Genomic DNA, 15859 nt, shown 5'->3' on the forward strand with positions numbered 1-15859 from the left:
GTATAGGTATAGTGCAAAATAATTGCATCAATAATTGATGCCCTTCCCCTGAAACGGCACCAGGGGGAGCCTAATGATGTCCAGAGTTTCCAAGAATAGGTAACAACAGCCTTCTCCACTGGGGAAGTGTTGCCTATTCGAGGAGTTTTGAGTTTTTGAGTGGTGTGAGTTGAAGGAGTTACTATCCCTTTCATTCTTCTACACCGTTTCTTTTCCTCTTCCACTCCTACTATTACTTTCCCTCTAACTTTTTGCTTTTCTAAGTCTAATAGGAACAACTGGATAGTCGAGTTATTATCCCACACAAATACAAAATAGCCCTGAAACGGTGCCGTCTGGGTGGTATCCATCTGAGAATAAGTAACATTAGTCTTCTCCTCAGGTGAAGCGTTACTTATTTGAAGTAGTGCAATATCATGGCAACTTGTTGTGAAGGTATTCACAATATGAGATATAACTTAAAACGATGCCGTTTTGTTAACATTCTGTTAATTCAGATTTGGCTATGTATTATTGAAGTTAATAGGTTAAATAAATTTAAGGAGGAACTGGACAGGCATCTGGAGGGAATGGTGTGATTTTTTTTTTTTTTTTTGGCTGATGCAGCATAAGCTCATACACTTGCTTTCTTGCATTGCATGCCACTACTACTACTATTAATGAGAGAGAGAGAGAGAGATTAGTGGAAATTGGGAAATAATACCATTTTTTTTTTCATATTATCAAAATTAAATATTAAGAGTGTGGATATTACAATTTCTGCTTTATCCAAACTTTCACTTTTATTTTCTGTTTTTTCAACAAAACCTTGAAACAATTCTAAAACAGTTATCAATCAATCCAAACTTGATTTGAGCAGTATAAGAGCTAAAAACCTACATCTTGCCAAAATGGCAGTCCAGAATTCTGGTCTCTTGATAGAGTTATAGGCAGCATCGATACTCCCACCTATGTCACACTCTGATGGTTCTATTACATCTTCAGCTAAAGACAAAGCTGCCTTATTAGTATCCAATTTTCCTTTGACAATTTTGCATTATTCTCCCATCATACACAATACACTTAATTCTATACTCCTTGGGCCTTCCAACAAAAGGATGCTAGAATCTGGGACAATCTTGATGCCAAGAATGCTTCAGATCATGATAGAATTTCTCCACTTGTTCTCAAAACTGTGCTCCTGAGCTTGATCCTGTTTGCGTCACCTTTATACACTTGCTTATTCTACTGGTGTTTTAACTTCTGCCTAGAAATTTCCAGCCAGTTCCAAAAGAGGATGACAAATCCCTCCCATCCACTTATTTCTCCACTGCACTTTACTGTATGTACTCTGTTCCCTTTCAAAGTAAAGGAGAAATCCATCAACTGGCAACTTTTAAACTTTCAAGCTGCAAGTTTTAGAGTTAGACAAAAACTTAGACAAGTATTTATATTGGCAAAAGCCCATGAGACCAAAACTTATCTCTGCTGGTAAGTTTTGGCCTCATTTGATCATTTTTTTTTTTTTTTTTTTTTTTATGAAAACCCCAAACAAAAAAAAGGTCTTCTAAACAAGCTCCCATTTTATAGTCTGCCAACTGTTTTTTGCATTTAGGTTTTCAGTTTTCCCTTTAAGCAGTTTTCCACATGCTCATGGCAGGTGATGATACTAATGCTGGTGTTCCCTAAGGTACAATTCTTTCAACTACCCTTTTCTTCTTGTATATTAATAACCTTATTCTACTAACTAAAAATCTTATCTACAGTTCTGCTGAGAGCACACTGCATTCCACCTTCCAGATGGAGAAACCTTGTCCTGCACAAACAGCCTCAACTTCTTGAATATCCATCACCTTAATTCCTTAATTAATGATCTCTAAGATTTCTTTGTGAGAGCATCTTTGGATTCAGTTTAAGTTGTGGACTAGATATGTGCAATGCCCAATTCACAGACCTGTTAGCTTGACTTCTGTTCCACAGAAAATAATGAAGCCATTGGTTAAAGAAGTACCAACAAGACAAGAATAACAAAGGACCATGTAGACAGGGATAATGAAGGACCACCGAGATAGGAATGCAGTTACACTTCAGATGCAGCATGGATTTGTTAAGGGGAAATCTTATCTCACCAATCTGATTGATACTATGACATAGTATTAGCATTAGAATTAGTAGAGGCATATGATGCAAAAAAGCAAGCTTATGCAGCATCAGCCAAAAAAAAAAAAAAAAACCGCTCCCATTTCACCCCTTTGTTCGTTACAAATACCTGTCCAGCTGAGCCACAAATTTATTTAGCCTAACAACTTCCACAACAAAAGATGGAAATTTGTTCCACCAATCAATTACTCACTGGCTTAAGGCAAACTTCCACACATCTACCCTACAATTGTCTTTCCTCAATTTGAATTTATGCCCTCTCAGGTGATTATTCTGAGCAAGAAGAAGAATCCCATCAGCACTGAGCTTACTCAAACCATTCAAGGCTTTATACACCTCAATCAGATCACCTCGCAGGTGCCTAGTCTCCAGACACTGTAATCTGCAAAACTTAAGCCTTTCTCTGTAAGAGCAACCCTTTGTTCCATTCACTAATCTTGTTGCCCTTCTCTGTACTCATTCCAACAGCTCTATATCCTTCTTAAAATGAGGCTTCCAGACCTGTATACACACTCAAAGTGTGGCCTGACAATTGCCTTATATAAGGGGATAATCACCTCCTTATCCCTGCTAGAAAAATTCCTGTACATCATTGACAAGACACCATGAGCTACTCTTGCATTCCATCTGCACTGCTGAGAAAACTTCATATCTGTCTGCACAACTATCCCCAAGTCCTTTACATTCTCTACCACTGTCAGTGTAGTACCACAGAGTTGATACGTTACTCTGGGGTTACTGCTTCCTATATGTAGTACTTTACATTTGTCAATGTTAAACTTCATTTGCCACCTCTCAGCCCATCTGCTCAACTTTTCTAGATCTGTTGCAGCAGCGTACTGTCATTAGTGTCATTAATAACCCTGCTGACTTTCATATCGTCTGCAAACTTGGACATTAAGCCTGATATACCATCTTCAATATCATTTATAAATACAGAAAACAACAATGGACCCAACACTGAACTCTGAGGGACTCCACTAATAACATTAGTCCAAAAAAGAGCAGCGTCCATTGATTACCACTCTGTCTTCTCCCACTCAACCATCCCTTTATCCATAGCAGCAATTTGCCTCCAATGCCACACTGCTCCAATTTGTGCAGCAGTCTTCCATGTGCAACAGTATCAAAAGCCTTTCTAAGATCCAAATATATGATATCAAAGTTATTCCCTGCATCCAGTTCCTTTGCGACCACATCATAGTATCCCATCAAATTGGTCAGACAAGACCCCTTAACAAAACCTCTTCCCCTTAAAAAAACCATGCTGTGTCCGAGCTATAACTGAGGTCTTGTCTAGATGATCCTGCAGTGCTTCTTTAACCAGTGCCTCCATTAATTTCCCTGGAATAGAAGTTAAGCTAACAGGTCTATAATTACTTGTGTCACCCTTCGATCTTCCTTTGTGAACTGGGTTCACATTTGCACATTTCCAGTCCATGGGTACCTCCCCTGAGTCCAAGGAAGCTCTCATAATTATGGCTAAGTGTTTGCTTACTTCCTTTGCTGCCTCCTTTAATATAACTGGATAGATTCCATCCATCCCAGATGCCTTTTTTATGTTTATCTTCCACAAATTCTCCTCCACTTTGCTCTCAATTATAACAAAATCATCCAGCTCACTGCCAGAGTTTAACTCACCTCTGGCATTCCCCTCCCTGAATAACTCCTCATGGGTGAATGTAGATGCAAAATACTCATTTAGTTTGTTAGCCACCTGAGCAGGATCATCAACAGTTGAACCATCAATATCCAGTGGGCCAATTGGATTCATCCCTTTCTTTCTAGAGTTTACATAGATAAAGAACTCTTTGTTGCTTTTCTTTGCATCCGTTGCCAAAGGTTTCTCATAATCTGCCTTTGCCTGTCTAATCTCCTTTGTGACTTGGTTACAGACCAGCTTATATCTATCATAGGCTTCTATGTCTCATGTTAATTTATATGTATCCCGTGCATTTTTCTTCTCTGTCACATGTCTAATTAGTTCATCTGACATTCATTTAGGCCTAAACCTTGAACAATATTTCTTAGTTGGTATTTTTTAATTTTTTTTTTTTATGGAAACCCCAAACACGAAAGGCATCAAAACCTATAGTACTTAGTACTGTGCATGGGTTTAAAGTAAAGTATGGGTGGGGGATGCCGGAAACTTTGCTCTAGAGACTAAACATGGGTTTCACCACTTCAAGCCTCCAATAAACAAAGTGGTGGTATTGCACCAGTCGATGAGAGTCATCTACCACCTCAGAAAAAACTCCTACCCCTGGCAGGACGTAAAGACTAGTAGCTTCCAAGATTAATTCTTTGAATGCCTCCCATTTTGAATTTGCTGTTGGTAACATCATAAGTTGGTCCCACTGTATAGAATTTATATACTGTCTCAGTCCACTGTAGTCGCCTTCACGAAAGCAAAAACCCTTCCCTTTACCCCTGTTGGCAGTTACCTCTTTGAGTAAATCCCACTTTAGCACATTGTGATCACTGCCACCTAGTGGTTTCTTTATCTGCAGATTCTTAATGCATGAAGAATCACTACTGATAATCAGATCAAGAATATTACTCCCTCTAGTTGCCTCCCGAACATGCTGATGTAGAAAACAATCATCCAATAAATCCACAAAAGCCTTGTTAGAACACAAAAGCCGCCTAGCTTGCGTGACCAACCAACAAATTCCAGTTAATATTCGGGAAATTAAAATCCCCCATTATAAGATTCTCTGATTTACTGGCTCACTCTATTTCCCTGTACAGTTTTTTATTATACTCATCAGAGTAATTAGGCCTATAACACACTCCTACTCTCAATTTTGATCTCCCAGTGCTTATGTCATGCCAAACTGACTCGACAATACACTGTCCAGTGATGTCGACTGGCTACACTTCATTATAATTTTTAAATCATATACTTAGATTTCAGAATAGTTTTTGAAATAAAAGACTGCAGCACAAACTAGAGAATAAAGGCATATCAGGTTAGCAAGATGGTTAACAACAGTAATCAGAATATGCTACTGCAACAAGACTTAGACAAATAAAGCAGATGGGCTGAGAGTTTGCAATTGCAGTTTAACATTAACAAATGCATATGGTTAACAGCAATTCCAGATTAACAAACTAACAGTGTTGTATCCACTAAAGGTAGTGGAGAATGAAAAAAAGACCTGGGGATAATTGTGCAGTGAGATATGAAGTTCTCTCAGCAGTGCAGACAGGCTGCCAGTACAGCTCCGGGGGGTTTTGTTTTTGATATACAGGAATTTTTCCAGCAGGGATAAGGAGTTGATTATTCTGTTATATAAGGCAATGGTAAGGCCACATTTTGAGTGCTGCATATAGACCTGTAAGCCTCATTTTAAGAAGGATGTGGATCAGTTGGAATGGATGGTGCTGTTACTGGAAAAGGGTTCAATCCTGCAAATTGTGGCACCTGGAGACTAGTGATCTGCAACTAGATGTGACTGAGGTGTTAAATGAATTTAGTAAAAAATTCAAACTTAGGAAAGATGGTTGCAGAATTGATGTGCAAAATTTTGCCTTCGGCTAGCAGGTAAGTGATTGTTGAAACAAACATCCATCTGTTGCTGAGGAATGGGTAGTCTGAATAAATTCAAGGAAGAACCAGACAAACCACAGGGGATGAACAGGTGATATGCGAAGGTTTTTTTTTTTTTTTTTGGCTGATGCTTTATAACAGGGTTGCCCAATATATGTCCTGCAGGCCAGAATGCGGCCCATCAATCATTCTTAAGTGTGGTAAAGATAAATTTAGAGTACAAAAACTTTTATCCATAGATACAACTAATATAAGTCATTAAAGACGTTCTGTATTGGTTGTACTGCACCTTGTGGTCCTGCGGAATATACATGTGCCAAAAAGAAGTATAGGTATATCTATACTTCTTTTTGAAAGAAGAATTTCTACCTGACAGAAGAAATAAAGGTGTTTATGAGAAACAAGGGAAAAGATGTGAGATGGCTGAATGATCTTGCCTTCTCAGCAGGTACAACCAATATCTGCTGAATTAAACATAAAGCTACAAGGAAAGGACCAATTAGTAAATGTATTATATGAGCATGTTACAGCCTTTATGAGAAATTAATGCTGTTTCGTAAACATTTACTTCTTTAAAAAAACTAACCACTTCATAACACTTTCAGCAAGATGTACTGAGATGATTAAGTTTGTAAAATACTCAGCATTAATTAGTTGCTTTATATGATGAATTTGATCAGAAATTTTCAGATATCAGGAATTGTAGTCTCGAGCTTAAATTTTTTCTGATCCATTTAGCATAAATGTTGATGAAGTATAAAATATCTTTCAGCTAGAATTAATTGAAGTTCAAGCAACTGAAATCATTCAAAGTCATTTAAGGAGAGCTTTTGTTGAGAATGATATTCTCACTTTTTATAGAAAATAGATCAACGAAGGATCCTTTCCCAGTAATTTGAGCTATTCAGTTTATTGTACTATTTGATAGTGCATATTGTTGTGAAAGCCTTTTTTTTTCATTTATGAAAAATATAAAGTCAAACTCATGGTCATTGCTGACAGATCAACATTTAGGCAATGTATTTCATACTGCTGTCAAGTGTATCAGCGAATAATGCATTTAAAATATCTCACTAAAAACGTAATTTGCCTATTTAAACATTAAACAACTCATTAAAAATTTTTGTTTGCATTTGTAATTTTAACGATAAAAGCCTTCGTAAAAAGCCATTTACATACATGCATTTCTACATATATGTAGGCATTTTGATATGGTGTACATATGAGAAAATAGCTGGATAATTGTGATATATCTTTGTAAATTTTTCTCGCTGGCCCAAAGAGAGTTGAAAATTTCTGAATCTGGCTCCTCACTTGTAAAGATTGGACCTTGCTTCCTTGATCATTGCCACTACTAATACTAACATATTGTTATTGACTTCTCTGATTATCACAAGCTTCACTGATAAAATATGATCATATAATTAACATAATTATCTTGGGTAAACAACACAGTAGATTTGGGAGTTAGATTTCATATCACACAGAATCAAACTATATTACCTGAGCATTTCATTAAATTAGTCAAACAAACCTCTAGAAGGCCAATTTTTAATATGCAATGATAAATGCATATTAAAAGAATTTTAGAGATATAAATTCCATGAGATTTAGAGATATAAATTCAACAGGGATGAATGTTTAAATGAGAACAACGTCATAAAAATACACACCATACCATTAGCTCATCACCTAACCTTACTATTGTTTTGGTATAATCAAATGATCAAGTTATATCGGTTAATATTAAGATTGTTCAGAGTAATTCAAAATTAATGCAACCCAAATATCAGCAATTAAAATTTATTAATTTTAGTATCATATTATGCAATCAAATAATTAACTATAATGAAAAGAAATAATACATATACAGTATTACCACTGATGCAGTTTTGTAAGAATTGTGTAAACATACCAAAATGAGAAAAATCAGCTCTTTCATTTTGGGTTGCATAAATTTTTAATTTCCCTTTAGATTATTGGCAATTAGGTTTTAACATGTCTCAGTCAACATCTATTTTTTTTTATATTCTTTTAACTTGGGTTTAGTATATAACACAAAAGCTGTGATAAACCATATTTGTGTTTAAAATTTAATCACATTAATGATTTATTAATCAGCTACATAAGAAAAAAATTAATAAAAAAATGAATAAAAAAAAAAAAAAAACAGGAAATATTTCCCAATGAAGTATGTCTTGACCATTTATGTGAAAATCAAAAGAACTCAGTTTAAGAGAGTGCCCGATCTAAACAAACTGATATTAAACCTCATTTAAAATCCAATTTAAAGAACACATTCAAAATTGGAGCTTGCTAAAGAATTAGAATTCACAAATTCATTCATTATTAGGTTGTTGTTTGTTTGGTTTTTAGGAGCATTAGCAACTAAAGCCATATTGCTCCGGGATATGCGGTGGTCATTCCCTGACCTTTCCGCATCCTCCGTATTCGGTGGTGACGGGCTTGAACTCCGGTCTAATCAAGAAGCGTGCGCTACGCACTGCTGCTCCTTCCCACCTGGCTACGGAGGCGCCTTCATTATTAGGAATATCAGAGCATTATGATGTCAACCCCATATACACACATTATGGTAAACCATTTACTTTACATTTTATCATCTCGATTTTCCATATATTTTGGCTAATATTTTAATTGTCCTTATATATTCCTAAATTAAATTGAGCAATATACAAGGTATGATCAAAAAGTTTGAATTTTTATCTTAAAATTGCAGTGTGTAGTAAGTTTCAACATGTTTGGTGATTATCTAAAGGTTAGTTAGTTAGTTGTTAGTTAGTTATTTGGAGCATTAGCAACTAAGGCCATATTGCTCCGGGATATGCGGTGGTCATTCCCTGACCTTTCCGTATCCTCCGTATTTGGTGGTGACGGGCTCGAACCCCAGTCTAATCAAGAAGCGTGTGCTACGCACTGCTGCTCCTTCCCACCTGGCTACGGAGGCGCCTTATCTAAAGGTAGCAATGTATGAATAGCCCATATATCTGCCATAATATTTTTTTCTTTTTTATGAATAGAAGTCATTTTATGTGTTCTTTGAATTTTGAAATGGGTGATTTTACTGAGCAGCAAATATACATCAATTTTGTTTTAAATTAGGAAAAAGTGCAACAGAATCCCACAGAACGTTAAAAGCACTTTCAGAGAAGATGCTGTGTGTCAAAAAATTTTGAATTTTTTTTTATGTTTTTTTTTTTTTTTATGTGAACCCCAAACACGAGAGGTATTAGAACCTATAGTACTTAGTACCGTGCTTGGGTTGGAGGTTGAGAAGACGAAAGAAGATATTTGTTGACATTGGACTTGAACTTCTGTAGATTGTAATTTTCAGGAAATACGTATGAAGGAAGGTTGTTCCAGAAAACGGCAGTTGAATGAATAAATGAGGAAGATGAAAAGTTGGTTCTGTGGGTTTGAAGTTGGACAGTAAATGGATGTTGGCTGGTGGCGGCACGTGTTCGGACTGTTTTGAAAGAGAGAGCGGGAATTATAGAAGCCAATTCAGAAGAACAGTGCCCATGGAAATATCTGTAGAAGAGGCATGCAGCAGAAACAGTACGTCTATGAGAAAGCGAGTGGAGAGACTCTGTTAGAGATGAATCATTAATTAACCTAACTGCCCTCTTCTGAATGGAATCAAGAAGCCTGAGAGAGGTTTTGGGGGCACCGCCCCAAATGTGGGAACAATATTCCATGGCAGGGCGGATTTGCGATTTATACAGAGTGAGCAGCTGTTTGGAAGAAAAGTAACGCCGAGAGCGAAAGAGAAAACCAAGTTTTTTAGATGCAGGGGAAGCAATATTTGTAATGTGCTTGTGCCAAGAGAGATTAGAAGTCAGGGTAATCCCCAAAAGAGATATATCCTTTTGCCTAGAAATTGGAGTGTCACTAAAGATAAGCATAGGAGCAGAAGAATCCTTTTTGCGAGATATAAGACAAGACTGAGTTTTAGAAGGGTTGAAATCAACTAAGTTGTCTTTGCCCCACTGGAGAATTACCTGAAGATCGGCATTTAAGGAATTGGTAGCAGATTTTCGAGAAGTTGAAGCTGATTGAGCAGGGCAAGGTTTCTCAAAATGGAAAGTTGAATGCAATGTGCTATCATCGGCAAAACTATGGATAGGATTTCCAGTCAATGGAAGAAGGTCATTGATATACAAGAGGAAAAGAGTGGGGGAAAGAACTGAACCTTGGGGGACACCGGCATTAGTGGAGAAGTTAGAAGACAGAGAGCCATCTACCATCACCCTCAGTGAGCGATCAGAGAGAAAACTGGATAACCAATTACTAAAAACAGTTGGCAAACCATAAGATGGAAGCTTGTTTAGAAGACCTTTATGCCAAACACGATCGAAAGCCTTTGAGATGTCAAGAGCAACTGCTTGTGTTTCACCGAACCTTTCCATTGAAGTAGTCCATAAATGGGTAACATAAGCCAGAATATCACCAGTGGATCGACACTGACGGAATCCATACTGGCGATCGTTGATCAGACGGAAGGTTTCTAGGTAGTTTAAGAGTTGGCGGTTAATTGATTTCTCCATTACTTTAGAAAGAGTAGAAGTAATTGCAATGGGACGATAATTGGATGGGAGGGATTTGTCACCCTTTTTAGGAACTGGCTGGATATGAGCAAATTTCCAAGCAGAAGGAAAAACACCTTTGGAATAAGAAAGTGAAAAAAGGCGGCAAAGAATAGGAGTAAGTTCAGGAGCACAGATTTTGAGAACAAGTGGAGAAATACCATCAGGACCTGGAGCTTTCTTAGCATCAAGATTCATCAAAATCCTTCTGATATCCTTTTGACGGAAGACCACAGGAGGCATTGAATGGACCGTGTTGGGAATGGTGGGAGGTGTTTTACCAAGTTCATTAATACATGAGCTGGAAGAAAAATGGGATGCTAGCAGGTCAGCTTTATCCTTGGCTGAAGTGACAACAGAACCATCTGGTTTGGACAGAGGTGGAAGCAGAGATGGGCAAAAGTTGCTGCCAATAGCTTTGGCAAGAGACCAGAATGCTCGGCTACCATTAGGGCAAGAAGCAAGTTTTCTACTCTTAGCCTGTTCAAACTCTAGTTTGGACTGATTAATAACTGCTTTACAATTGTTGCGAGCTTTGGTGTAGGCAGAAAATGAAACTGAAGAATTAGAAACAAGCCAATTACGATATGCAACATTCTTCTCTTGAACAGCCTTAGCACATTTATTGGAAAACCAAGGTTTAGATAAAGGACGAGATTTTAAAGTGGAGTGTGGGATAAGGGATTCCATTCCTGCAAGAATAATTTCACTGACACGATCTGAGCAAACGTTGACATCAGGAGTTTTGAAACAGTAATCCGACCAAGGAAAAGAAGAAAAGAAGTCTCGCAGGTCATCCCATTTTGCATTCTTGTAATGCCAAACAACACGAGGTTGGGAATAGCCATGAGATAAAGGTTCCATTGGAGAAGAGACAATCACCAAGTTGTGATCTGAAGTGCCTAAAGGACCTCTCACTTCTTCCGTGTACTTAGAAGGGTTGTTTGTGAGAAAAAGATCAAGCGTATTGGCTGTATGATTAGGATTGTCCGGTATTCTTGTAGGTAAATGAACAATCTGTGCTAGGTCATTAGTAATTGCAAAAGCCTCAGCATCTCGACCTGCTGGGTCGGTGTGACTAGAAAACGGAAGCCAGCTGGAGTTGTGAACATTAAAATCACCAAGGAAAATTACCTCACTGTTAGGAAAGTTGGACTGGAGAAAGTCAAGTTGCAACGAGAGGAAGTCAAAGAGCTCCAAGTGATTAGTGGAGTTGGGAGAACGGTAGAGACAACAGATGAATTTGACACAATGAGGTAGAGAGATTTTAAGCCAGAGAAGATCAAAGAGAGGAGATTCCAAATTGCCAAGTCTCTGACAGGGAATATCAGAACGGACATATGCACAAGTACCACCTTTGAGGCGAAAGGAATCATACAGCGAATAATTTGGGCATCTGAGATGAACAGTAGTTGAATCAACCGCTAACTGAGATTCTGTCAGAAAAAGTACATGGGGTTTGGCAGACTGCAAGTGGAAATGGACATCGTTGAGATTAGAATTGAAGCCACGTATATTTGTGAAATGAATTAGGAAATCCTTGGGAGGTTTAGATCTTTTCGCAGATAAGCTTGTTCTATTAGTTTGACAATTCATGGTGTATTCAATAGTAAGAAAAAGTGGGTGGGACATGCTGTATGAAGTAATGAAATTTTTGGATATGGCGTACATGTGGGAAGAATATACCCAGATCCTTGACATAACGTGGCCTCGACAATGCTCCCCGCATACACACTACTCGGACTCCCTCCAGTCACTATCTGGCAGAGTAGAGGTAGCAAGATTATACACTAGCTGATCCGGAAGCCTCCTAGAGAGTTACCAATAGGTTCGGTCCGGTGTACTAACTAGCGGCCGGCCTGCGAAAACCGTTTTAGAGCTGTACCCTCGAAATGTAAGGAATATTGGATCTCGCCACAACGTTCATCATAACCTCAAAAGTCATCAATCATACTGCATGATGGAAGAGATAGGGAAGGGTTGACCGGAACTTAGCTCTAGAGACTAAACATGGGTTCCACCACTTCAAGCCTCCAATAAGCAAAGTGGTGGTATTTCACCGGTTGATGAGAGTCATCTACCACCTAGTACTGCCTGGTAACATAGAGGGGCGGCATTCCTCCATGTGGTGTGGGCGCCACACCTCGACCCCTGCTTACGTTGGTTCACACCTGGGTGGTCACCCACCATGTGCTTGTGCATGGAGGTTATACCCAGGATTACTAACAGTCCCACCATCGTGAAGGTGCAAGCAGAGGATTTGGTTGTCACAGACCGTCCGGACTTCGCCGAAATTGGGTCCACTTGACTTGAGTGTCACCCGAATATCAGTTCCATCAGCGTTTTAGACTCCCAGGAATGCATGGGCACATAGCACCTTTTTTATGCCACTCAATATTTTTTAAAATTGGCAATAGTTTAAAATGGCATTTTTTATTTCAGAATTATAATTTCAAATGTTAATGATATTTAATTAATTGTACACCTGTATTTTAACCCCTTCCCGGAACATTTTTTTCCGGAAAATGTGCCTTAACGGATCGACTTTTTTTATTTTACAGATTAAAAGTATGCATCATGCGAATACATGTCATTGTATAGTTATTTTGTGTTTTTTTATTAATTTTTTTGTAGAAAATACATGGGAGTAATTAACCCATTTGGGCTATCCCGAGTTATCTTGTGTATGCCAAAAAGTGTGCAAATTATACAGATATTTTTAATAAATTAGCACTTGAGCTAAAAGAAAGGCACAGAAAAAGTCTTCATTACTCAATTATATAAACAAATTTAAAAAATCAAGTGGAATGCACAAGCAATAACCTCCCGCCACAAGCAGTAATCGCGAACTAACTACATTCTGACACACAGCCGCCACAAGGGGACAGGTGAGATAGGTGTTGCTTATGGGCAGCAGTTCAAGAGGGCATAGAAATATTTTTCGATATTGTTTTTGTGAATTATTTTCGTGGGTTGAGTATTCTGCATTTAGGACAGAAAATTATATTTTGCTTATATTTGGCACAGGAACGCACGCTACTGTTCTGACATTGCTGTACAATATAAGTAAAATGAAAGCCAGTCGTTTGCTGCCAGGTGTAAGAAAATCCTCAGAAAACTCAGGATTTACCTGCCTAATGCAAAATTAGCCAGATAAATGCCAGAGAAAATACGTTTCAGTCCTAAATTTGGAGGTATTATTGTTTGCTTCGGGTATTATTGTATCCCGAGATATTTTATGTAGTTCCAAATAACTTTTAAAGATAAAAACGAGATATCTCAGGATAATCCACAAAGGGGTTAAGATGAAACTCATACTGTTATAATTATTTATCTTGGAAGATAAATCCCTCCAAGAAGACATGATGAAAAATTTGATGAGAGCAGGCAATGACTTTGCTCAATGTGCACTGATATGTTTATTGATTTTAGAATAGTTCCAGCTCATATGATTGACTCACTCTAAATCATTCCAAAATACCTCCAATTCTGAACAACTATAAATTGAGAAAACAATATTCGGTACTCATGATTTTTCACTTAGTTTTTAAGTTACTGGATTTTAGGGCTCTGGTTGTTAATTTTTTTTTGATGGTTATTATACTGAACTGCACTGTAGTAATGTTATCACGGGTAGAAAAATAAATAGAAATATTACAGGAGAGTTTTCACATGGTAGGGAAGGGCATTTCCTGTTTGCACCCAGATGTAAACAAGAAATGTAAGTATTTACCTGACCCTGGCCATTGTAGTAAAACAGCAGGAGAAACTCATGCATCTAGAATTTTTAATTATCTAGACAAGCTAAGTTCCACAAGATCTGGATGAACATAAGTTTACTGTAATTATAAAGAACACTTACCTGAAATTTTCTCCTTGCTACAAAATATTTTATTTTCCTAATTCCCCGAACAGCATTTTTATGAGCATCTGTCAAACTAAGAAGTGCAGTTGTTAGTAACGAACACATATTTTAATTATACTACAAGTTTCATTTAGAATAAAAGCAATTATACTATATTCAAAGTTCTAGATACTATTATTACTCAGCAACAGCAACAAAAAATAAAACAAAAAAAACATGCACAAATGAAATTGGAACAGCAGACCCACAGATTTTCAATGCTTATGAGAAACAAGCATGATATAAATAATTTTATGGTATTAAATTCTGTGATCTAAAGATTTGTTAGACAAATATAGGACCATGCTGAAGAAATGTCGCAAGTTAGATCGCAATGTCTATGTGTCTGCAATTTTGCTCAGGCACAATAGGAAGGATTATATGCAGAAAGCCTGGTGAATTAACTCAAGACTTGAAGGAATCTGCAAGGCTATTGGAGGGAAATTTCTATCAGCTTGGCCTGTGCTTTTAGGTAGAAGGAATCTGTTTTGTAGAGATGGGATACATTTAAACAAAGGTGGTGCAAATGTTTTTGCCAGAATTATTGCAGATAACTTAAAGGTTCATGGAAACTGCTAGTTTGGGGAAACAAGGGTAATATAGATACATGTTTATTAGCAAAGGCACATGAGGCAAGAAAGCAAGCTTATATAGTATCAATCAAAAAAAAAAAAAAAAAAAAAAAAACCACAAACCTTCTAATTTCACCCATCCACTTGCTCCAATTGTTTGTCTAGTTCTGCCTTGAATCTATTTAAGCTATCAACTTCTACAACGACAGATAGAAGTTTGTTCCAACAATTAACCACACGCTGGCTAAAGGCAAACTTCTGCACATCCATCCTACAACTGTTTTTCCTCAATTTGAATTTATGCCGTCTCACGCAATTATTATGAGCAAGAGGATGAATCCCATCAACATTGAGCATGCTCAAAACCATCCAGGGCTTTATACACCTCAATCAGATCACCTCGCAGATGCCTAGTCTCCAGACGCTAATTTGCAAAACTTAAGCCTTTATTCGTAAGAGAAACCCTTTGTTCCATTCACTAATTTTATTGCCCTTCTCTGCACTCACTCCAGCAGCTCTACATCCTTCCTGAAATGAGGCTTCCAGACCTGTATACAGCTCAAGGTATGGCCTGACCATTGCCTTATACAAGGGGATAATCACCTCCTTATCCCTGCTAGAAAAATTCCTGTGTATCACTGACAACACACCATGAGATACTCTTGAAGACCATCTGCACTGCTCAGAACATTTCATATCTGCCTGCACAATTACCCCCAGGTCCCTTTCATTCTCTACCACTGACAGTGTAGTACCACAGAATTAATACGTTACTCTAGGTTAATGCTTCTCACATGCAGTACTTTATATTTGTCAATGTTAAACTTCAGTTGCCACCTCTCAGCCCATTTCTCAACTTTTCTAGATCCTGGTGCAGCAGCATACTGTCATTAGTGTCATTAACAACCCTGCTGACCTTCATATCGTCTGCAAACTTGGACATTAAGCCTGATATACTATCATCAATATCATTTATAAATACAGAAAACAACAGTGGACCCAACACTGAACTCTGAGGGACTCCACTAATAACATTAGTCCAAAAAAAGAGCAGCATCCATTGATTACCACTCTGTCTTCTCCCACT

At 37.7% G+C, this 15859-nt stretch overlaps 1 protein-coding gene across 1 annotated transcript in view; it reads right to left on the reverse strand.

Annotated features, from left to right (window-relative positions):
- Window positions 1–15859, reverse strand: part of LOC150084551 (potassium voltage-gated channel subfamily KQT member 1-like) — a 475214-nt gene that overhangs the window by 186085 nt on the left and 273270 nt on the right. Inside the window, exon 14 of the mRNA XM_090376281.1 lies at window positions 14159–14234. Within this exon, the coding sequence (XP_090232407.1) occupies window positions 14159–14234 (76 nt within the window). The remainder of the gene's footprint in view (window positions 1–14158; window positions 14235–15859) is intronic.

This window comes from Mastigoproctus giganteus, chromosome 6 (assembly GCF_048544385.1).
Source record: "Mastigoproctus giganteus isolate SK-2022 chromosome 6, ASM4854438v1, whole genome shotgun sequence".
Taxonomy (NCBI): Eukaryota; Metazoa; Arthropoda; class Arachnida; order Uropygi; family Thelyphonidae; genus Mastigoproctus; species Mastigoproctus giganteus.